The sequence below is a fragment of the Pipistrellus hanaki genome, assembly GCF_964339955.1.
Source record: "Pipistrellus hanaki genome assembly, chromosome: 20".
In the NCBI taxonomy this organism is placed as follows: Eukaryota; Metazoa; Chordata; class Mammalia; order Chiroptera; family Vespertilionidae; genus Pipistrellus; species Pipistrellus hanaki.
In genome coordinates, this window is record NC_140522.1 from 10,319,207 (window position 1) to 10,342,413 (window position 23,207).

General features: G+C 43.8%; 1 protein-coding gene across 4 annotated transcripts in view; it reads right to left on the reverse strand.

Moving 5' to 3' along the window:
- Nucleotides 1–23,081, reverse strand: part of AKT3 (AKT serine/threonine kinase 3) — a 168,747-nt gene extending 145,666 nt beyond the window's left edge. The window contains exons 1-4 of one of the 4 annotated variants that reach the window (XM_084868908.1): nucleotides 22,665–23,056; nucleotides 20,519–20,610; nucleotides 8,940–9,060; nucleotides 8,675–8,828 (exon numbers count right to left, since the gene is read on the reverse strand). In XM_084868908.1, coding sequence (XP_084725034.1) covers nucleotides 8,675–8,720 — 46 coding nt within the window. In that variant the 5' untranslated portion in view covers nucleotides 8,721–8,828; nucleotides 8,940–9,060; nucleotides 20,519–20,610; nucleotides 22,665–23,056. Of the gene's footprint in view, nucleotides 1–8,674; nucleotides 8,829–8,939; nucleotides 9,061–20,518; nucleotides 20,611–22,664 lie in introns of all 4 variants that reach the window. The other 3 variants (XM_084868910.1, XM_084868907.1, XM_084868909.1) reach the window with 3 other exon arrangements.
- Between the last annotated feature and the right edge of the window lie 126 nt (nucleotides 23,082–23,207).

Below are 23,207 nucleotides of genomic sequence, written 5' to 3' on the forward strand. Positions count from 1 at the left end.
ACTTTCCCAAATAAGTCCACAATGTCTACTAGCATAATTTCACTGAACATTGCACTCGGGGTCCTAACCAGTGAGTAACCCAGACAGATCCAGAAGCACAAGGACTGGAAAGGAAGGAGGGGGACAGAGTCTCTCTGCAGATGACCAGACCATCTGCATAGAAAAGCTTAAAATAACTTGAATAAGAATTGGGCAAGGTGCAGATACAGTCAACACACCAAACTCGACTACTGAATGGGAAGGGGTGGGGGGGGGGGGGAGGAGGGTTGGATGTGTGTATGTTTGTGTGTGGGGGGGGAGGGGGGGCGGGGTGTGGATATGGATGTGTGTGTGTATGTATGGGGGTGAGTGTGCGTGCGTGCGTGCGTGCGTGCGTGTGTGTCTAGCAGCAACCGTGGAATTCTGCAACTCTAGAATGCACGTGAAAGCTATCATTTGAGGGTTCTCTGCATTTGGTTTACCTGGTTAAATTTTTCAAACCAGGCCATTGAAACTGTAAGAGAAAAACAAATTTCACAATGTAAATACTACATCAAATCTCAGAGTTTTAAATGTCATTACTAACAAATTTAATTTTTCTACATTTTTTTCTTTACTTACAACATCAATGTCAAAGGGAGCCTTAGCTGGTTTGGCTCAGTGGCTAGAGCGTTGGCCTGTGGACTGAAGGGCCCCGGGTTCGATTCCGGTCAAGGGCACATACCTCAGTTGCAGGCTCAATCCCTGGCCCTGGTCAGGGCACGTGTGGGAGGCAACCAATCCATGTGTCTCCCTCACATCGATGTTTCTCTCTGTCTCTCCCTCTCTCTTCCGCTCTCCCTAAAAATCAATGGGAAAATATTCTCGGCTGAGGATTAAAAAAAAGAAAGAAAAAAAGCCCAAGTGAGCTTCTGTAATGGATCACGTGGACATAGGGTCACTACCACAGCCCTACTCTCTATGGAAAACGCTCGCTGCCGAGTAGTAAACAGGAAACCATATGGTCATTTTCTTTTTCCTTAATCATTTCATAATTTGTTTCAAAAGTCACTTCATGCATAAGACAGGAACAAAAGGCACGCAAGTACCTACAAAGTGAAGGAGAAGGAAAGGCCCTTGGACGTGGGTGTATCCCCAAAACTGTGCATTTTCACATCGTGGGATTAAGCTCCTTTGTGAGACAACAGACTTACCAAGTTTGAGCTAGGAATGACCAAATACTAATATTCTGGTTCATCTAACACAGCATTTCATAAAACATGAGACAAATATAACTCGGAGGACAGGTTAAGAGATATCGGAAATCACAAGCACCAGGCACACTGAGGGAAAAGTTATTTGAAAGCACAAGTTGGTTATAGACACAGCACAACAGGAAAACTCAGGCTGTTAGGTGTCAATACAAGAAAGATGTAAGGGATTAACTTATACTTGCATGTACACAGCATTTTCATCAATCAAAATGCTTTTTTAAATTTTATTGTTTAAGGTATTACAATGGTAGTACATGTGTCTTTTTTTCCCCCCACACCCCCCTGGCCTTCTCTACCCCTCCTCTCTTTCCCCTTCCCCACCCCCCCCCGCCCCCCCGCACTTGCTCTCATTCCTCCGTCCCGTGTCTTGTGTCCATTGGTTGTGCTTATTTATATGCATGCATACAAGTCCTTCAGTTGATCTCTTACCTCCGCCCCCAGCTCTCCCCTACCTCCCCGCTGTAGTTTGACAGTCTGTTCAACGTTTCTTTGCCTCTATTTTTGTTCAACAGTTTGTAATGTTCTTTATTATCCATAAACGAGTGAGATCGTGTGGTATTTACCTTTCACTGACTGGCTTATTTCACTTAGCATCATGCTCTCCAGAACCAAAATGTTTTTAATGATAAAACCACCTTTCAATTGGTACCAATTTCAAAACAGTAGCATTGTGAGTTGACTAGAAATACATAACTGATTTTAATTTGCTATCAAGGAGCTGGCTGTCCACGTTTATAAGAGATTACATACTCGGGTTTTTTAAGAAATAACACTGTTAAGCAAACACAATTTTGTGAATCACAATAAGCCCTTGATCAATATTACTGCAGTCTACTTAATTCTGCAACGTAGACCTTTGAAGCTGCTTGAACTTTATTAATGCAGCAAGTTCCTTCACGGCAAACATTGCCATGAGCTATCATGAAACAAAATAAGAAAGAAAATCTGACATCCAGGTTAGAGATATCAGTCACCCGGAGGACACCTCTGGGCTGGTCTGAGAGGGAGATAAATTCAAGTGCATCAGATGGCTCCTCTGTGCAGCCGAGCTGTGGGGGCCCTGCCTGGACCCCCGAGGAGAAAGCTGCAGGCCAACACTCGACCCTGTGCTTGCCACATTACATTTCTTTTACTGTCGTCTTTAGCACCAACAATAAATACCATGTTCATGTTTTATCTCCATTAATAACACCACGTTGCAACTGCTCCAAAAAAGCACAGAGAGAAACATTTCCTGACTGCATGCCACTCATAAAGGATTTATGCTACGCAGCATTAATAATTATCTGGGGCGTTTTTTGTTGTTTTTTTTTGTTTTGTTGTTTTGTTTTTCATTTTCTTGGAAGATAGTTATTGGAGAACAACTTTTTTAAAAAGTTCAAATAAAATGAAATTATATCTAAATAGAAGCTAATAAGAATTGATTCAGCAATACTGGTTTGAGGAAAAGGACTAGCATTGAAAGTAAAGGCCATAGCATAACTTTCTTATATACTAGTAAGTACCCTTTATTAATAGTTTATGAGTTTAAAAATCACTCCTCTGCAAGCATGGCCTCCTAATGTTTAAAATCGCATGTTTGTGAGGTAAGGAAGGCAGACATTATCATATTTATTCTTGAACGAGAACACACCCAAGTTCAGGTGGTAACCGCCTGCCCAGGGTGTTTACAATCATACTGCTCTTCTGGAAGAAATCCTTTGAACCAAAATACAGCCAAACACCAACAGATTATATAGTGAAACTTACACAACATTATTATTAAAATTACACTGAAATTTCTAAAGGAATAAATTAAGAATGGTGGAGGGAAAAAAGGACCAATTTGGTTTCCCCTAGATTTCAACTAATGCTTTCAAGAACACAAAAACTACCATAGGAACCTTCTCTCGGTGAGGCTAACTTGTTATAAGTACAGGAGAAACACATAAACTGTAAAAATTAACAGAGGCCGCTACCAGCAATCCCAGTCTTTCATTCACAAATATATCCAGATAAACAGGTGTCACCAGATAGCTAAAGAAAACCACCACCACCAAAAAATAAAACACCCAAAAACAAAAGAAACAAAATAAGCAAATTGAAGGAATTATTCAAAGAGGAGAATAAACTTCAAAATAAAATTTATTCAGTGTCCTAAGAATAAGACACTAGCCGAAACCGGTTTGGCTCAGTGGTAGAGCGTCAGTCTGCGGACTGAAAGGTCCCAGGTTCCATTCCGGTCAAGAGCATGTACCTTGGTTGCGGGCACATCCCAGTAGGGGGTGTGCAGGAGGCAGCTGGTCGATGTTTCTCTCTCATCAATGTTTCTAGCTCTCTATCTCTCTCCTTTCCTCTCTGTAAAAAAATCAATAAAATATATTTAAAAAAAAAAAAAAAAGAATAAGACACTAATGTTATGTTAAGTAAAATAAGAGCAGGTGGCCAGCCGAAGCCAGTTTGGCTCAGTGGAAGAGCATCGGCCTGGGGACTGAAGGGTCCTGGGTTCGATTCCAGTCAAGGGCATGTACATTGGTTGCGGGCACATCCCCAGTGGGGGGTGTGCAGGAGGCAGCTGGTCAATGTTTCTCTCTCATCAACGTTTCTAACTCTCTATCCCTCTCAATTCCTCTCTGTGTAAAGTCAATAAAATATATTTAAAAAAAAAAAAAAAAAAAAAAAGAGCAGGTGGCCATAACCTATAAAGAAAGAAGTGCTGGGAACATAAAGTAGTAACTGAAATATAAAAGTCAATGAAGGGATGGAATAATAGTAAAAAGGTCAAGGAAACAGAGAAAAAAACGGGAATGGCAAAATGAAAGAAAAAACTTAAAACAGTGCACTGCTAGAGAAGCTCTAAGAGAAATTAAAAAACAAAAAACATAAAGGAATGCAGGGAACACAGAAGAGAAATAATAATAAAAGAAATATAGGAGATTTCCCAAAACTGAAGAATGACATAAAAGTCTGCATTTTCAAAGGATCCACCGTTTGAATGAATTACAGAATGAGCACACAAGGACTATAGCTTATTCTCTTTAATTTCATAGTCCTATGGGGGGAAAAAGCTTCCAGAGAACAAAGCAGGCTACCTACAAAACATTCTTCATGCTAGTGCCAAGCCTCTCAGCAGTAAACTGGTTACTAAAATGTAGTGGAATTCAACCTTCAAAATTCTGAAGAAAACTATTTGAAGCCTGACTTCTATACCCAGCCAAGGCATGTGCCAGGTGTGAAAGTGAAAAGGGCATTCTCAAACATTGTGTGGACAACACGCACACGCACACACTCTTTCTGAAAAAATTACTTCAGGAAGTGCTCTAGAAAATTGCAAAATAAATCCGAGAAAAAGGGGGGAGGGAACATCTAAGAGAGCATAGAACTTGTCCAAGAATGCAATTAAATAGCATGATATCAGCTGATCATATCCATATAAAAAGGCAATTCACATTAGAACTTCAACCAATAATATGATTTCAAAACTTGATAACCAAGTGATATTATAAAGGCATATACAGTCTTCTACCAATAGCGGGGAAATGTGGCAATTAAAAAATCCTGGGGGGGAAAAAAAAAGTTATAGCCCAAACTAGAAGCCAAACTGAAGTATGACGTGACTTTGAGTACCAATAGCGTGTAAGAAGTCCATATGCTCTCCCATCATATGCATCCTACTACTTTGTTTATAGTTAATATTGTTCACATAGCATAACAGTGATTGCTGCTTTTTGGAATCAAGCATAACTATTAAACTGTTATGACATAAAATAAATGTTACAGTTAACAAACTGGAGAAGAAATGTGAGGAAATCGAGGTAAAGATTATAAGGGGTACTATTTTTTCTTAAGAAGTGGCAAGGTTATGTCTAAGTAATTTATAGAATTAGTGATACAATAAGTTTAACTATAAAGGCCGCCCAAAAAAGAAAAAATGAAGAGAATAAGTATTAAAAGTAAAACTTCTAATTTTTTACAATGGGGATATACTAGATCAGTCAAGCCCTACCCGGTATGGCTCAGTGGATAGAGCGTCGGGCTGAGGACTGAAGGGTCCCAGGTTCAATTCTGGTCAAGGGCATGTATCTTGGTTGCAGGCACATCCCCAGTAGGGCATGTGCAGGAGGCAGCTGATCGATGTTTCTCTCTCATTGATGTTTCTAACTCTCTATCCCTCTCCCTTCTTCTCTGTAAAAATCAATAAAACATATTTTTTTTTTAAAAAAAAAGATCAGTCAAAAATAAAGTTTAGCACATTATATATAAAATTGGGATAATCAGCAGAAGTAAAAAGGTCTGCCCGGCCTGCATGGCTCAATGGTTGAACACTGACCTATGAACTAGGAGGTCACGTTTGATTCCCAGGCAGAACACATGCCCGGGTTGTGGGCTCCATCCCCTGTGTGGGGTGTGCAGGAGGCAGCCCATCAATGATTCTCTCATCACTGATATTTCTATCTGTCTCTCCCTCTCCCTTCCTCTCTGAAATCAATAAAAATATATTTTTTTAAAAACTAGAAAAGGTCTAAAATGGTTATCTCTGAGGATAAGAACTAGTTGGAAGAGGTAGAGGGTAGAAAGAGTTTTACTTTGCATTTTATACCTTTGTGTATTATTCAAAGTCTTATGTTGATAAAACTATTACTTCCCAAAATTAATGCACGCAAGCATATACATACACACACACACACACACACACACACATCATTAGAATTCTCTTTCCCTAACCAATGCAGGAAAAACACTGAGAAATTCTATTTTATTTTTTTCCCCTTTTTCTATATTCCCATATACTATATACCAACTTCTATAATGGTATTTCAGGGGAGACACAATTAATTAAACAGACTCAACAACCACTCTAAACCCTTGATAAAAGGTGGTGATGGCAAGAGCTTCCATTTATGTTAAAAGTTGCCAAAGCCCACCCACATCCATGATCTTATTTAAAAATACCTTCCTTCACATAGCAGTGAGATCTGAAAACACTTTCCAAATTTCTAAAATGGGAATAACATAAAAGACATTAAACTGAACACAAATGGTCGGCCACTTTGAAAACAGTTTGGCAGTTTTGATAGAGTTAAACACAAACTTACCATAGGACCCAGCAATCTCAGTCCTAGGTCACAGCCCAAGAGAAATGCATCACACAATCACAGGCACACACATGTTCACAGCAGCTTTCTTCGTAATAGCCCCAAACTAGAAACAGCCCACATGCCCAGCGAACGGTAAACACAAGCTGTGGAATACTACACAACAAGAAAGATGAACAAATTAATGAAAAACACAACAATATAAAGGAATCCTAAAAGCTCAGGCGGTGTACTTCCCAAACCCTGCTCTCACCCCATTATTCTCTCGCATTCATATTTTCATTACTGTGCTCAAGGGCCAGAGACCTCAAGTTTTATCCTTGGGGTCTCAGCCCTATCACCTTTTTGCAGACCCATCACCTTGGTCACCAGAGTAACCGCTTCATTGCCATGGTTACATACTCATTGCATGGCTCTCCCTAGCTCAGCCCCCAGCTTAAGCTGTGGTCCATCTGAGGGTATGAGGGTACGTGCCACCATCTCCCCAGCCCAGGCCCTCAGGGACCGCATGCTGGGGGAAGGGTCCTAACAGCTCCTTCCCCAACCCCTCTCCAGGCCTTGATGCACAGCCTGCTGGCCTGGCCAGCCCAGCCCTCTCCCTCCCTTCCTCAGGACGGTATGGTAAGGGGAGCACAGAGAAGGGAGCGCCCTGAGGGTGATGAGCCTGGAGAGAGGACCAGGCCTCCAGCAGCCTGGCCAGTCTTTCCACTTTCACACTCAGCCCGCCTCCTTGCCCCTTCAGGCCCTCGGCCCTCGGCTGTGAGTGCGGAGTCCGGGCTGGGTGACTTTCAGTATTTGTAAGCACCTCAGCAGATCAATAAAGCATTTGGATTGTGGAGGGGAAAAAAGCATTAGGCAATGAGAAAGCAATTAGACTCAAAGGACTACATGCTGTATGATTCGACTTGTATGAAATTGCAAAATTATAGTAACAGCAGAGTAGTGGTTACCAAGGGAAGGCAGGAATTTTTTGGGGGGGTGATAGACATGTTTTGTGTCATGATTATAGTGTTGGTTACACTCCTTTAAAAGGTTAGCAAAATTCATAAAGGGCACACTTAAAATTGGTATATTTTATTATATGTAAATAACTCCATAAAGCTGATTTTTAAAAGTACAAAAATACATCATAATCACATTTAACCATTGTCAACAGCTTCAGGCATAGGTATGAACCACAAACCCTAAAAGAATATTAAAATCACACCTTAAAAGGCAATGTTTAACCAGAAAATTACATCAATAACCGAAAAGTCCTGAGAATGAAAGAGCCCTCAGCCTACTCAATGTGGCCACGTGGATAAGCAGTGGTTGCCTAGCAACTAGCCCAAACTCTAGAATTCTAATAAACACATTGACCACATTAGCAGAGGTGATCTCATAGAGGATAACATGTTTTACATTGCAGAGTTCTTCCTTTAATATTACAAAAGCATAATAATGCACTCGAATTATGTATCTAAAGTGGGAGTAAACAAGAAATACTAAAAGTAGATCATGAAAAACAAAACGTAAAATTAAACATACACACACACACACACACACACACACACACACACAAATACACACTCTTTCCTCCTGTGGTCTTCCAATCAGGATTTAACTTACCTACTCATGAGATGGTGAATCCAAGGGTTTGTGGATGACCCTCCCCCTTTATTCCTTTAATCCCTTCCCCTACCACCATCCAAACTGGCTTAATATAACTGGATTATTTGATTTATGCTTACATGTCTTAAAATACATACAAGCTAGACTACTTTTGATATTAAATCATTCTAAAGATTTCTCTCTTGTTATTTGTAGAGTCAGCAGGCAACACAAAAAACACGACACCTATTTTCTGTAACATACATGCCCACAACATACCAGAAAGCCAAACTTGATTATCAATTATCAAAATAAAAGAATTACAGTCCGGCTGGCATGGCTCAGTGGTTGAGCATCCATCTATGAACCAGGAGGTCGTGGTTCGATTCCCAGGTTTCGGGCTGTATCCCCAGTGTGGGGCGTGCAAGAGGCAGCAGATCAATGATTTTCTGTCATCATTGATGTTTCTCTCTCTCTCTCTCTCCCTCTTCCTCTTTGAAATCAATCAATAAGTGTGTGTGTGTATATATATATATATAAATATATATATATATATATATATATATATATATATATATACACATCTTTAAAAAGAACTACAAAGAATCTTGAATAACAAGCAAACTCCTAACACATATGCTAACCATCATTTCTCTCTTACTGAACACAGCACATCAGTTTATCTGTTAACAGCATCAGGAAAAAAATCAACTACCAAGACACCGCTGAGTGCCAGCACACTTACCAGCCACGTGTCTGGTTTTGTGGGACACTTACCCCTCTTCTGAACCCAGCCTTCTTTCACAATGGTGACATCGCTCATGGTGGCTCCCCGCTGGCCCCCAACGCGGAGAAATGGGAGTGTGTGATATCGGCTTTGGGGTTTTTATCTGCTGCTGCTGCCCTTCCCACTCTCTGGCGGTGACTCAGCCTGGAAGGAAGTATTGAAGAAAGAATGTCTTTTTTTTCCCCTTCCGTTCTTGGAGATCACACAGCAATAACAAACAACCGATTCTTTGTCGATGTCTTCAATGGGCCTGACCTTACAGAAAAGTCGAGCTCTTCGAACTGGGGGGCGCATTTATCAAACGGTTGTATAACCAACACACGTCCCTGGTCTCGTGATGGGTTTCCAATGAGAGTGGACGGCTTAGCCTAAGAGGCTGCAATGAAAAAATGTCCCTCAGAAAAACCGCTGTCACACCTACCCAGAGAACACAGAACATGTGTCTGCTGATGTGTGCTGGAGGCGAAAGGCGAGAGAATGAAAAGTTAAGTGGACTAAAAAGTCAATCTTCCATTCAGTATGTCCAATTTCAAAAATCTCTGTCAATGTAAAAATAGTTATGGGAAAGCCATTGTGAATGTGTTGAATTGTTGTGTTTTATGTAAAATACCATGGTGCTACGAAACCAACATGTAGGTGTGCTCAGTCTGCTTGGTTCCAAGAAATATTTTAGGTTGATTACAATAAGCAAAATATGACAAATACTAAATCAATTACTTTTTTTTAAAAAATATATATATATTTTATTGATTTTTTACAGAGAGGAAGAGAGAGGGATAGAGTTAGAAACATCGATGAGAGAGAAGCATCGACCAGCTGCCTCTTGCACACCCCCTACCGGGAATGTGCCCGCAACTAATGTACATGCCCTTGACCGGAATCGAACCCGAGACCTTTCAGTCCGCAGACCGACGCTCTACCACTGAGCCAAACCGGCTTTGGCTAAATCAATTACTTTTAAAGTAGACAAAGTAACACAGGGAATATGAAAATATTTTTAAAAGTATGGAGCTTTCAAGAGGCGCCAGGAACTCCTAGAGGCACTTAAACCTATTAGTCATATAGGTAATCTTCACAACCACCTTAGGAGGTACTATTAACCCCATTTCACAGATGGGAAAACTGAGGTTCATAGAGGTTAAACAGCTTGCCCGATTTGAACACAAAACGATGGAGCCAAGGTGTCTGACTCCACAGCCTGCATTCTTAACTCCAAAACATGACCTTAAATCAGTGATTTTCAACTAGTGTGCTGCAAGGACTACCAAAACATGTAATAATAATAACACAATATACAGATGAAGTATTATAGAATTGTATACCTGAAACCTACATAATACTATTAACCAATGTTACCTCAGGAAATTCAATTGAAACAAAACATCCAATACCTGCCTATTTAGTCCAGGGCACTGACCTCTTTTCCTTTAGAATATCAAATAAAAAATTGACAACAGCCCTGGCCAGTTCGGCTCAGTGGATAGAGCGCTGGCCCACTGAAGGGTCCCGGGTTCGATTCAGGTCAAGGGCACGTACCTGGGTTGCAGGCTCAATCTCTGACCCTTGTCGCAGCACGTGTGGGAGGTAAACAATCAATGCGTCTCTCTCACATCAATGTTTCTCTCTCTGTCTCTCCCCCTCCCTTAAAATAAATAATAATAATTAATAATAATAACAATAATAATAATCACCAATACAATAGGTGCCCAGTGTGACGGGAAAATTATACCGCAGAATTTTAGGAATTCGCTTATACGTGCTGTGAAATGAAAAAGGTTGAAAATAGCTGCCTAGGAAGCAGGAGTAAAAACCTGTGCGTTTGTGAAGATGGCCTTCGGGGAGCCTTACAAATAAGGTAACACTACAGGTCTCAATACCTACAGCACCCGTCAGGACTTTCACAAAAAAAGGAAGTGACTCAGAAGGAATATAATTCTTCCTGGGACAAAAATCTGACATTTTTATCATGGGTCTTTACCAGACACCTTCTGGTGTAAATAAATTAAAAAAAAAAAAAAACCACAAAGTTCCCAAAATATCCTCAAGCACAAATAGCACTGCGTTTTGCGTTTTACGGGATGATTTCTTATTGTCCCTCTCAGCCTAAAAAGGGAAATACCGCCGAAACCGGTTTGGCTCAGTGGTAGAGCGTCGGTCTGCGGACTGAAAGGTCCCGGGTTCGATTCCGGTCAAAGGCATGTACCTTGGTTGCGGGCACATCCCCGGTAGGGGCTGTGCAGGAGGCAGCTGGTCGATGTTTCTCTCTCATCGACGTTTCTAGCTCTCTATCCCTCTCTCCTCCTCTCTGTAAAAAATCAATAAAATATATTTAAAAAAAAAAAAAAAAAAAGGGAAATACCGAGATAAAACGGAATGAAAGCATTTCCCAGAAACGGGCCATAAGTGTCAGTTTCAGATAACCAGCAGAGGGATGGACGGGCTGTGTCAGGGGCTGTTTTCTCAAACTGGGTTTGGATCAATGGGCCTCGCGGTGAGTGAAGGAGAGAGAGACCCATTGGCTAGTGCTAGACTGGATTCCAGTTATTTCTCTGATGCAGATGAAGGGCACAGCCTAACCACTGAGCAGCCAGGAATCCAGACTCCAGACCCCACAGGCTGTGTAGCCGAAACCAACGCCATGGCCATCCTATGCCCTGGGGCTGCCTCAGGACCTCCAGGCAGGGCCCAGTCCGTCCCCAAAAACGTCCGGCCTGCCGAAACCGGTTTGGCTCAGTGGATAGAACATCGGTCTGTGGACTGAAGGGTCCCAGGTTCGATTCCAGTCAAGGGCATGTACCTTGGTTGCGGGCACATCCCCAGTGGGGGGTTTGCAGGAGGCGGCTCGTCAATGTTTCTCTTTCATCGATGTTTCTAGCTCTCTATACCTCTCCCTTCCTCTCTGTAAAAAATCAGTAAGATATATATATTTTTTTAAAAAAACGTCCGGCTTTCCTACTGTACAGAGTCCAAAGGGATATGCAGGGGTCTTCAAACTACGGCCCGCGGGCCACATGCGGCCCGCAGAGGAGTCTGATCCGGCCCGCCAGGTTTTTTGGGCAGTGAGCGCATCCGAGGTGTTACAGTAGGAATTAGTAGTTCATATAGTCCGGCCCTCCAGCTCTCTGAGGGACCGTGATCTGGCCCCCACTTTAAAAAGTTTGAGGACCCCTGGATATTAGGATCTGGGGGTATTTCCCCAAAATATGTTTGGCAGGATATTAAAAAGAAGTTCTAGAAATTTAAAAAAAAAATAATGGAAAAAGAAAAACCCTTTGGTCCAGTAAGTTGGGAAAATTCTCCGAACCATGTGTCTTTCTCTTGAAACATGAGGATAAACACAGTAAGCATCTCAGCAAACCCTCCATGTGTGTGAACGCACAGGGCTCTCTTTTTCTTTCTCTTCAGCAGCGGGTATTGGTGTCCAGAGGAGCCCGCGTTGGAAACGCCACAGGATGTGGCCACATCATTCAAGACAAGGCTCTTCTCACCATGAAAAGCAGCAACAAACAGAGAAACCACAAACCCTTCAGTCAAGAATCCAAAGATCATTTTAATTTCGTGTATGAACCTTCCTGAAGCCCTCAACATGGTCCACTGGCTACATGACACATACAGAGCTAGATCATTAAGAGGGTTAACTCTTTTATTTTTATTGGTTTTTTGTTTGTTTGTTTGTTTGTTTTTGTTTTTTTTACAGAGAAGAAGGAAGAGGGATAGAGAGCTAGAAACATCGATGAGAGAGAAACATCCATCAGCTGCCTCCTGCACACCTCCTACTGGGGATGTGCCCCCAACCAAGGTACATGCCCTTGACCGGAATCAAACCTGGGACCTTTCAGTCTCCAGGCCGACGCTCTATCCACTGAGCCACACCGGTTTCGGCGCAGGTGCATTCTCTTCCCAGCTGCACTGCCTCTCCAGGATAAAGCGAGAGGCTGAAAACTCCACATCAACCCAACGTCAGTGAATTCATTTTATAAAAAAACTGTTTCAAAAACTGGTATTTCAGCCGAAACCGGTTTGGCTCGGTGATAGAACGTCGGTCTGCGGACTGAAAGGTCCCAGGTTCGATTCTGGTCAGGGGCATGTAGGTTGGTTGCGGGCACATCCCCGGTACGGGGTGTGCAAGAGGCAGCTGGTCGGTGTTTCTCTCATCGACGTTTCTAGCTCTCTCTCTCTCTCTCCCTTCCTCTCTGTAAAAAAAATAAATAAAAATATATTTTTAAAAAACACTGGTATTTCAGTTTTAAAAAAAACTGTTCACTGGGGCTCATATATTTAAACTGTTAAAATCTATGTTAGCCAGGACCGGTTTGGCTCAATGGATAGAGCGTCGGCTTGGGGACTGAAGGGTCCCAGGTTCGATTCCGGTCAAGGGCATGTACCTTGGTTGCGGGCATATCCCCAGTAGGGGGTGTGCAAGAGGCAACTGATCGATGACTCTCTCTCATCGATGTTTCTAACTCTCTATCTCTCTCCCTTCCTCACTGTACAAAATCAATAAAATATATATTTTTTAAAATAATAAAATAAAATAAAATCTATGTTAAATCAATAGGATAAAATTTATCACCTTTGTGAGGGGCAATGACCCCACACATTATACGTGCCCTTGACCAGAGATAGCTTTATGCATTTGCATCTTTCAATGTGAAGCGTCTACCCATAACCATAACTTTCAGCCTTAAACATTGCTCCTGAGTGTTGACTGAAATGACACATTCTTCGAGCATAACTTAAAAGACATTCAAAAGCATCAATATGCTAGAAATAAATAAATGCTCGTTTGTGTATGAAAACGATGCTATTAACTCATAAGCAGCAAGCTATACTCTTTCACTTTCCTGCAGTGACAACATTCCTGTACCTCGTCATCTACCCTCTCTCCCTCAGTCTGTTAAAAATACTAATCTGCAGTTCTAGCTGGATTGGCTCAGTGGATAGAGCGTCGGCCCTCGGACTGAAGGAACCCGGGTTCAATTCCAGTCAAGGGCTTGTACCTCAGGTCATATGCAGGAGGCAACCAATCCATGAGCCTCTCTCATATCAATGTTTCTCTCTCTCTCTTTCTCCCCTCTCCTCCTCCTCTCTCCCTCCCTCCCTCCCTCTCTACCTCCCTTCCTTCCACTCTCTCAGAAAAGCAATGGAAAAATATCCTTGGGTGAGAATTAACAAAAAAACAAACCAAAAACCCCCACTAATCTGCAAAATGATGAGCTGGACTTGATGAGCTGAACTTGAAGCATGTAATCTGTTCAGGAAAGTAGCGCGAACTTCACCTTCTCCTAACAGTCCTACCTTCCCTAGAAATCTGTTCTACCCAATGAGCTATCACAGACAAAATTTGGTTTATCTTTCTTTTAAGCCTACTTCATTAAACATTTCATCACTGGGGAACCCAATTTTTCCCATTCTTATAAAAAAAATCGCACGCGAAATTCTTGGCAGATTCAATTCAGAATTTACACAAAGTGGTTATAATAAGGGTACTTTTGTTCAGACTATTTGAGAATTTGATGATGATAATTGCACCTGAATGTCATTTTACAATTGAAAAAAACGTTTTCACATCTTTTACCTCATTCAATAGCATTTTTATTTGTAAAAACAAGCTGACAGTGCCTGACACACAATAGATGCTCAACAAATATGGGATAAGCCAGTGGATAAAACAAGGAGTGAAGATTCAGCTCAATGAAAAACAGACTAAACAAGCTAACATTCTAAGTCACATATGTCAAACACAAGGCCCGCGGGCCAAATCCAGCCCACCAGGCCTTGCAATGTGGCCCGCACCGCGCTGTCATCACTGCACTCCGCTATCAGTTTATGACATTGTCAGTTTATGACTGTTCAGTAAACCATTCGGCCCGCGATTTAGGCTGGATTTTAGATTTTGGCCCCTTCTCTGATTGAGTTCGACACCCCTATTCTAGGTCAACAGAAAGCCATCCTAAAACCAAACTGAACTTGAACATTATGGAAGCACCTGTATATAAATAATTAAAGTTATAGTAAACATTCGTCCCTGTCCACTGAAGCACATTTCCTATAGACCTCCATTAACTGTAAGGACTACCACACATTAAAATTATCTGTCTGTTCTCAACATATTCGACATTTTTTGTCAAGATGCTCAAGTTTCAATTCCCAAACAAATCAAGCATCAACTACCCAAAATTATCCATTATGGAGGAAAAATTTTAAAAATGCATATTTTCTTAATAATATGTGTAAGAATATCTTAAAGGTATCTCTTTACTTATGACAACCAACTGTTCAATTTTTTAATATATTTTATTGATATTTTACAAAAAGGAGGAAGAGAGAGAGAGAGAGAGAGAGCTAGAAACGTCGATGAGAGAGAAACATCGACCAGCTGCTTCCTGCACACCCCCTACTGGGGATGTGCCCGCAACCAATGTACATGCCCTTGACTGGAATCGAACCTGGGACCTTTCAGTCCGCAGACCGATGCTCTACCACTGAGCCAAACCGGTTTCAGCAACCAACTGTTCAATTTAAAGCAAAAATTGTAACTTCTTCAAACATCCTGTAAAAGTATCATTCGTTCAATCAAACATATATTATGCATATATTTGGTAAATAAACATTGCCGAAACCGGTTTGGCTCAGTGGATAGAGCGTTGGCCTGTGGACTGAAAGGTCCCGGGTTCGATTCCGGTCAAGGGCATGTACCTGGGCTGCGGGCACATCCCCAGTGGGAGGTGTGCAGGAGGCAGCTGATCGATGATTCTCTCTCATCGATGTGTCTAACTTTCTATCCCTCTCCCTTCCATTCTGTAAAAAATCAATAAAATATATTTTTAAAAAAATAAAAATATGCATTGATGGTCTGCTCTGTGACAGGGACTACAGTCAGTATACAGGGAGACAAGCTAAACAAAGTAGTTAAAATTTGTTTCCAAAGCTTTAATAGTTTGCTATGAATGTGCTCTCTAGGAAACCTGTGACCAACCAAAGATGCCATGATTTTCCCACCGTTACCAGAACGAGTTAGTGACAGGAAACGAGGGTGACTACACACAATTCAAGTCTCCAATCAGGTCGGTGTGCTTTCTACCGGACGTTACATGAACTCTCAATGTTACATGTGTGTAACATTGGAGACTGGCTCTGAACATTTGTTTGCAGCAAATTATTCCTCAGAGGTCCAGTCAAGCACCATGTCCTCCAGTAAATAATTAGAAATTAAATACTTATCAGTGCGGCATCACAAATGAAATTATAATTATAATGGCAGAGAAGCAGGGTGAGAGTTAAAGGGGCACCTCAGCCATTCTCTTTTTTACAGACTAACGCTGTAATTAACCCAGGCTGACAATCTCCCGTGTTAATTTCAAAGTTAAAGGCCATAGTACAGTTCTATAACACAGCTTTCTCTAAACTACAACCTTGGCTGTAATTAACATGAGGTAGCATAAAGCAATAATACTCGCTCTGCACCACAATTTTTCACATACTTCAGATAGGCTAGTCAAACTGCATTAATGAAGGTAGAAACATGTTCAAATACATGAGAATGCTGCTACTTTGAAATACCAAAGCTGGTGAAGGGTAACCATAATAATTTTATGGTCTTCACCGAGGCCAGTGGTCGGCAAACTCATTAGTCAACAGAGCCAACTATCAGCAGTACAACGATTGAAATTTCTTTGGAGAGCCACATTTTTTAAACTTAAACTTCTCTCTAACCACGGACCTAGGCACAAGAAATAGGTGAAACTAATATATGCCGTAAGTGCGTACAGCTCTGTGAAACTTTTGAAAGGATTTGAGGGAAAAGAAAAATACTGAAATGGAAGCAAAATTCAAGGCAACCTGCTCTGCACCAGTAACTCTGAAAGCCTGTCTGTCCTTCTCAAGGGTTATAATCCTGTGAAAAAACATAACCCATGGGGAAGTGGGCCACACAAATTATATATTTCCAATGCCTCCCCTCTCTTGAGGGTACAGTAATGCACTCGGTGGATTTTCTTGAAAGTCTTTCTGTCAGTATCTTCGCTGAGCTTTACGTTATGGAAAAATACCTGCATAATAAACACAGGCAAGTTTCTTCCTTTCCCAGAGAAGAGCACTTCTTCAAAACTGCCCATTCTTAAAAACCAACTCTGCAAACTCTGCAATTCACATGCAAAACCACAAAGCACTTCCTCCCTCTGCCCCACACCTGTTTGGGGTATTTAAATGCCATTTCAACCAACACAGCCATTACTCATCAAAAAAGCAACCTGTGCCCCAGCTGCGTGGCTCAGCTGGCTGGAGCATCGTCTCTTATGCCAAAAAGGCTGCAGGTTCGATTCCTGGTCAGGGTACGTACCTAGATTGGGGGCACATGCAGGAAACAATGGATAGATGCTTCTCTCTCCTCTCTCTCTCTCTCAAATCAATAAACATACGTATCATCAGGTGAGGATAAAATAGAAAAGCACTTGTGCTGAGCGACATATGGAATATTCTAATATGGAACGACTAGGAAAACGCTTATTGGATCCTCTGAGTCCTAAAACACTGGGCAAGCTATTGACGAATTAGCCACTACACCAGCGGTCGGCAAACTCATTAGTCCACAGAGCCAAACATCAACAGGAGAATGATTGACATTTCTTTGGAGAGCCACGTTTTTTAAACTTAGACTTCTTCTAACGCCACTTCTTCAAAGCAGACTCGCCCAGGCCGTGGTATTTTGTGGAAGAGCCACACTCAAGGGGCCAAAGAGCCGCCTGTGGCTCACGAGCCTCGGTTTGCCGACCACTGCCCTACACTCCTCTCGGGCACTGTGGCTTGTCTCCACCCTATTCTGCAGGCCAGGTGGAGGGCTGCTACGAAGAGAATTTTGGTTGCACGTTGGCCATCTTTTCCCAATACACAGGTAAGATCCTCCCAAACTCCGTCCCGGGACCTCTCTGGTTATAAAACGGGAAAAGAGTTCACCTACACACAAAACACAACTGGTGCACGGCCCGTTAGATGCCAAACATCAGCCTGACCTTTACCACCAAGGAGAGGGAGAGGTGCCTTGTGGGTATGCATGCTCCGAAGAGCAATGGACAAGCCACAGCATCTGGGTCCCTTTACCCAACCTGCCCCGCCAGAGCCGTGCCGGTCCCTGAACTAGGGATGCCTGTACGTCCTTCGCCATAAAAACAAAGTCATAGAGCATCGGATGAACTCCGAAGAGCTCTACGGAGCTAACATTTATTATTCTTCAAGGTCAAGTGTGCTAGCTACTTCATTTGTAACTGACATCTCAGCTAACAATATTGTGCCTATACAGTTCCTGTCCTCAAAAGTCCAATATAGTTGGGAAGATAAGACATTCCAACACCACACGGACAAAACCTGAGCTAAACTCCAATCCTAATGAAGACCATCTTCCTCGCACTCCCATCCACAGCCCTTCTTTCTTTCTTTTTTTTTTTTTTAATATATTTTATTGATTTTTTACAGAGAGGGATAGAGAGTTAGAAACATCACATCGATGAGAGAGAGACATCCATCAGCTGCCTCTTGCACCCCCCCCCCCCCACTGGGGATGTGCCTGCAACCAAGGCACATGCCCTTGACTGGAATCGAACCCGGGACCTTTCAGTCCACAGGCCGACGCTCAATCCACTGAGCCAAACCGGTTTCAGCAAACACAGGATTTCTTAACACAGAGGCCAGAAATTCTCACTTGGAAGTCTTCTAGTGATCTGGTCTAGTCATTTTTTTTACTTTTCCCTTTGAATACTAGGAAAATACACCTATTTGGGTGTGTAAAATATGTGCAGTTGGCATTAAGGAAATATAGAGTATTGAAAAGAAAAAGAACCAAAAAAGCAAACCCATGGCTCAAGAAGCATATGTCCATTTCTCTACCAACTACTATGTGAAGATTATTCAGCATGCGACGTATGTGAACATCTAGCACACTGGTGCTACAATGAAATACGTACACATTGGAGGCAGTTAATTCAGCATTTGAAATAACTGAAATGAAAAAGGATGCGATGGGTCAGCCAATCTACATTAACTTGATTTCTGGGAAAACGGTTATACTACGTTATGGAAAGTTAGCATTGTCACTGGAACTCTAACAGGCATAAACAAGTTAGGAACAATACCAAAAGAAAGTGTATCAGAATGAGGGAAGTTGAAATGAGATGGATTTTTATACACCAGAATAAGTGTTTTCTTGTGTTAAAATAACTTTAAAAAAACGTAGCAGGGGCGGTCATGAAGATTAAATGCATATATACATACATGGTTGGTCACATGTAACGGTGCCTGGCACATGGTAAGGGCTCACCAGGCAGTGACTAGCATGAACGCAGCACTGAATCTAGCTCTATATCCATGGAAGACCATGATAAAATATGTTAAATTAACATTCAGGACTATCTTTGCAGGAGACTACAGAACACTGCATGCGTCCTGGCCAGTTTAGCTCAGTGGATAGAGCACCGGCCTGCAGACTGAAGGGTCTGGGGTTCGATTCTGATCAAGGGCACATGCCCAGGTTGCAGGGGGCATGCAGGAGGCAACCAATCAATGATTCTCTCTCATCAATGATGTTTCCATCACTCTCTCCCTCTCCCTTCCTCTCTGAAATCAATAAAAACATTAAAAAAACAAAGTAACAGAACAGGGCATGCTGTAGGAAACCAGGATTTAGAATGCTGATGTGAACACTCTGAAACCTGAACTTAAAAACAGAACAATTTTAAAGATCTACGTATTCAACGAATCTGTAAAAATTAATTATGTGCATTTTTTAAATTAAGAAAAATAAAAATGCAAGTCAAATTACAAGACTGATTTGGTCAAAACAAAATGAAATGGCTTCTCACACAGAAAAACACCTGAAACTTACATGTTCATGTTGACACCAATTTAATAATATATATATATATTTTTTTTTTAATGGAATAGCTTCTTTTTCTGTCTTGCATATTGTTATTCACTTCTAAATGGTTTCAAGTGAAATATTTTTTTAATGTTGAAACTTAATCACACTCTAAAAACAAGATCCTATCAAATCATGATAAAAATCCAATTAACACCTAGTTAACAATGATTGCCTTAGCTTACCAAGGGTGAACTCTTGACCTTTGAAGGTATAACAACAGCAACAAAAAGGGCAGCTATCCTTTCACAGAGATATGCAAAGTTTAAGTAAACTCTACACTTCCACAAAACCAATTTGTAAAACGGGTTCCTCTTTTTAAAGAAACCCAAATAGTTGGAAATTTCCATTGAATTTGTGTAAGAAAGAAAACCTCTCACATTTAAATCAAAAGCTAGAGTTTAAAAAAAACCTTAGATCCTCACTTTGCACAAGACTCTGTGCTAACAAGCACAGTTGTCCCGTGATATGTTTAAGCAAAACGTGTTTAGATTCGCAGTGACCTGAAAACAAATTTTCTTTCTAATGGATGTGATCTTCTGAATAAAATGTAAAAAAAAAAAAAAAAAAAGGTTCTCTATCAACCAGCCCCATCATACACTTCACATTCTAATATTTGTTGAATGAATGAAATCTTATTTAAAATACTTTACAGCCACAAACTTACATGAACAACAAAACGCCCTTAAGTACTCGGACAAACACAACTTAGTCAATATCAAATTAAAACAGAATTTTTAAGTTGGAAAATAATTCAATACATCACCGAAAGGCTGTCTGGGACAAAATGAACACAAATGATAATTTCACAAATTATTCTGCAGTTACTTTTTTTTTTTTTTTTTTTTTTTACACTGGAAGCAAACACGCTAGCGCAAATACACAGTACAAATATAGAGCTGAACCAAAAAAAAAAAAAATCTACCTTCATCTAATTCCAATTCCATGTCATTCATGTGATATATGCTCTCCTCTCACTTTAAAAAGCTCAAGCCAATTCAAGAGAGTGGGGTCAACCTGGTGAGAAAAGCAAAAAAAAAAAAAAAAAAAAAAAAAAAAAAAAGCAGATCTTCAGTACCATCTCGTTGGTTAAACTTTCAAAGTCAAGATTGCGTATTTTGTCAAAAGAAAATCGCGGGGCGAAGGCAGGTGTACGGTCGTGAATACATGGAAGTTTATTCTTGTATTAGTGTTTATTCATGATTGTGTTATTTCCACATGGACAACCGCATATATGCAAAGAAGTGTGCACTCCATCGCATACCTCAGAAAATTGGTCATTTATTCATAAGCATTTTAATAAACACACTCATGTTTTAGACAACCACGTCGTGAATAGATGTATGTGCATTCAACAACCACCTCTTGGAATAGTCATATTCATGTATACCTATGTTTGCAATGACACTCAAGTTCAGAAGACAAAGTTTCCTAAGCCATTTTTACTGGACTCTTCCACCTTTGTTTTTTTTGTTGTTGTTGTTGTTGTTTTTTCGTTCCGTTATTTCCTAACCATGTACAATTACTTTAGCGAGCTCCCACCCAAAATGACACCCGGTGGTTGACTAATGACTTGAGTGTACTAAAAGCTGTACAGGACCACGCTTTCCCAAATAAAAATCTACCTTCATCTACCACCCCTTGATGGATGGATGTTTTGAGGCAACTGGCAATGCAGTAAAATAATAATGAAAAAAAAATTTTTTAATGCAAAAAAATAAATAATTATCCTTCTTTCATCTCCTTTAGCTTCAGGATGAGCCTAGCAGGTGTGACCACCTTATCCATGCTTAGGCATGAGCCAGCAGACACATCCCATCCAACCATCCAACTTTCTATCCTGGAGCCTCCTGAGCTGCAGACGCCTGGGCGCTCTCCACCAATCAGCGCCCCGGTGGAGGGAGTCGGTGTTATTTTCACAACAGGATTCCGCCGGGAGGCCGCGGAGCAGCATCCGTCCTCCCCGTGACCTGCAGGCAGGTAGGCAGGTAGCAGGCACTGCCTCTGGCTTCCAGAAGATGAACCCCCCAAATGTCTCTACTGGAAACCTGACCCTGGAGAGAGAGGGGCAATCTGGCCATCACCTGCAGATTCCCCGGGAAACCCCAGGCGCGGGGTGACCCCGCCAACAAGGAGCCGGGGTGGATGGACCCCGCCCGCCAGAAGCGAGCTCTCCAGACTTGGGGGGCTCCGGGGGGGTCCCCAACCCCGGCATCATGGCTGATGCAGACCGATGCGCAGGAGGAGGAGGAGGAGACGAGGGAGGGGGGGAGAGAGAGAGAGAGAGAGAGAGAGAGAGAGAGAGAGAGAGAGAGAGAGAGAGAGAGAGAGAGAGAGGCCGGTTTGTTTACTTGCAGCCCAGCCGCCGCCGGCCGCGCCAGCAGCATCCCTGGACCCGCCGCACGCAGCATCTCCCGCACGTTTCTATTCTTAGCACCCCGCTCCCCGGCGGAGCGAACCCCGATACTATGGGGGACACAGCCAGCTCGCCCCCTGCACCCACCACGCACCCCACGCGCGCCCCACCTTCCCCGTCTCCCCCGCGCGCCGCCGGCCCGGGGGGCGGAGGAGGAGGCGGGGGACGAGGGAGGAGACCCCGGGGACGCCGGTGCATCCTCGGCTGCACCCCACCCCCCTCCCCCCGACCCCAAATACGCGCGTTACATAACCCGCCGCCCCCCGCCCCGGGCCCGGCGCCCCCTCCCCGGCCGGCGGGGACCCGGGGCGCGCGGAAGGGGGGCCCCCGCGCCGAGTTGCGCAGAGAACGGGAGGCGCCGCCAGGGCCGGAGCCGGGACCGCTAGGCCGGGGAACCCTGCCCGGGGCCCCCCGGCTCCCCCTCCTCCCTCCCCCCGAAAGTGAGGGGGTGCCCCCGGCCCCGCGCCGCCGGCATCCCCGGCCTCCGCACCCGCGCGCCAGCCCCCGCCCACGCCCCCGGCGCGGGGACACCCCAGGCGGCGCCCCCGGCCCCCCCATCCCCCGTCCAAGGGCGCCGGGAGGGAAGGAGGGAGGGAGGAAGGGCCGGGCCGGGGTCCGAGGAAGGGGGTGCGGGTGGGGGGCGGCGGCTCGTTACCTGCAAAGGCGGCGGCGGCGGCGGCCCCGCAGCTGCTCGGGCGGCGGCGGCGGCGGAGGATGGAGCCGGGGGGGCGGGGGGAGGAGAGGGGGCGACTCGGGGGTCCCCCCTCCCTCCTCCTCCCCTCCTGTCCTCCCCCCACCCCGCAGAGCCCGGGCCCCCGGAGCCCGGGGCGGCGGCGGAGGGCGGGCGCGGGGCTGCGGCGGGCGGGCGGCGGCGGGCGGGGAGGAGGGAGCCGCCGGGCCGGGCCGCGGCGCTGGCTGGCGCGGGAGGAGGAGGGAGGGAGGCGGCGGGCGGGGGAGGAGGAGGCGGGGACTCGCTGGGAATCGGATGTCGGCGGCCCCGGCGCTCGGCGGGCGGCCGGCGGGGCGGGGAGGGCGCGGCGGGCGGCGGGGCCGGGGCTCCGGCCTCCCCTCAGGGCGCGCCCTCCCCGCCCCCCGGGGTCCTCCTCCCGCGCCCCCTCCTCGCCGGCCGGGCCGCGGGGCGGCTGGGGGACTCGGAGGAGGAGAACCCCTGACGTCAGGCCGGCTCCTCGCGGCGGCG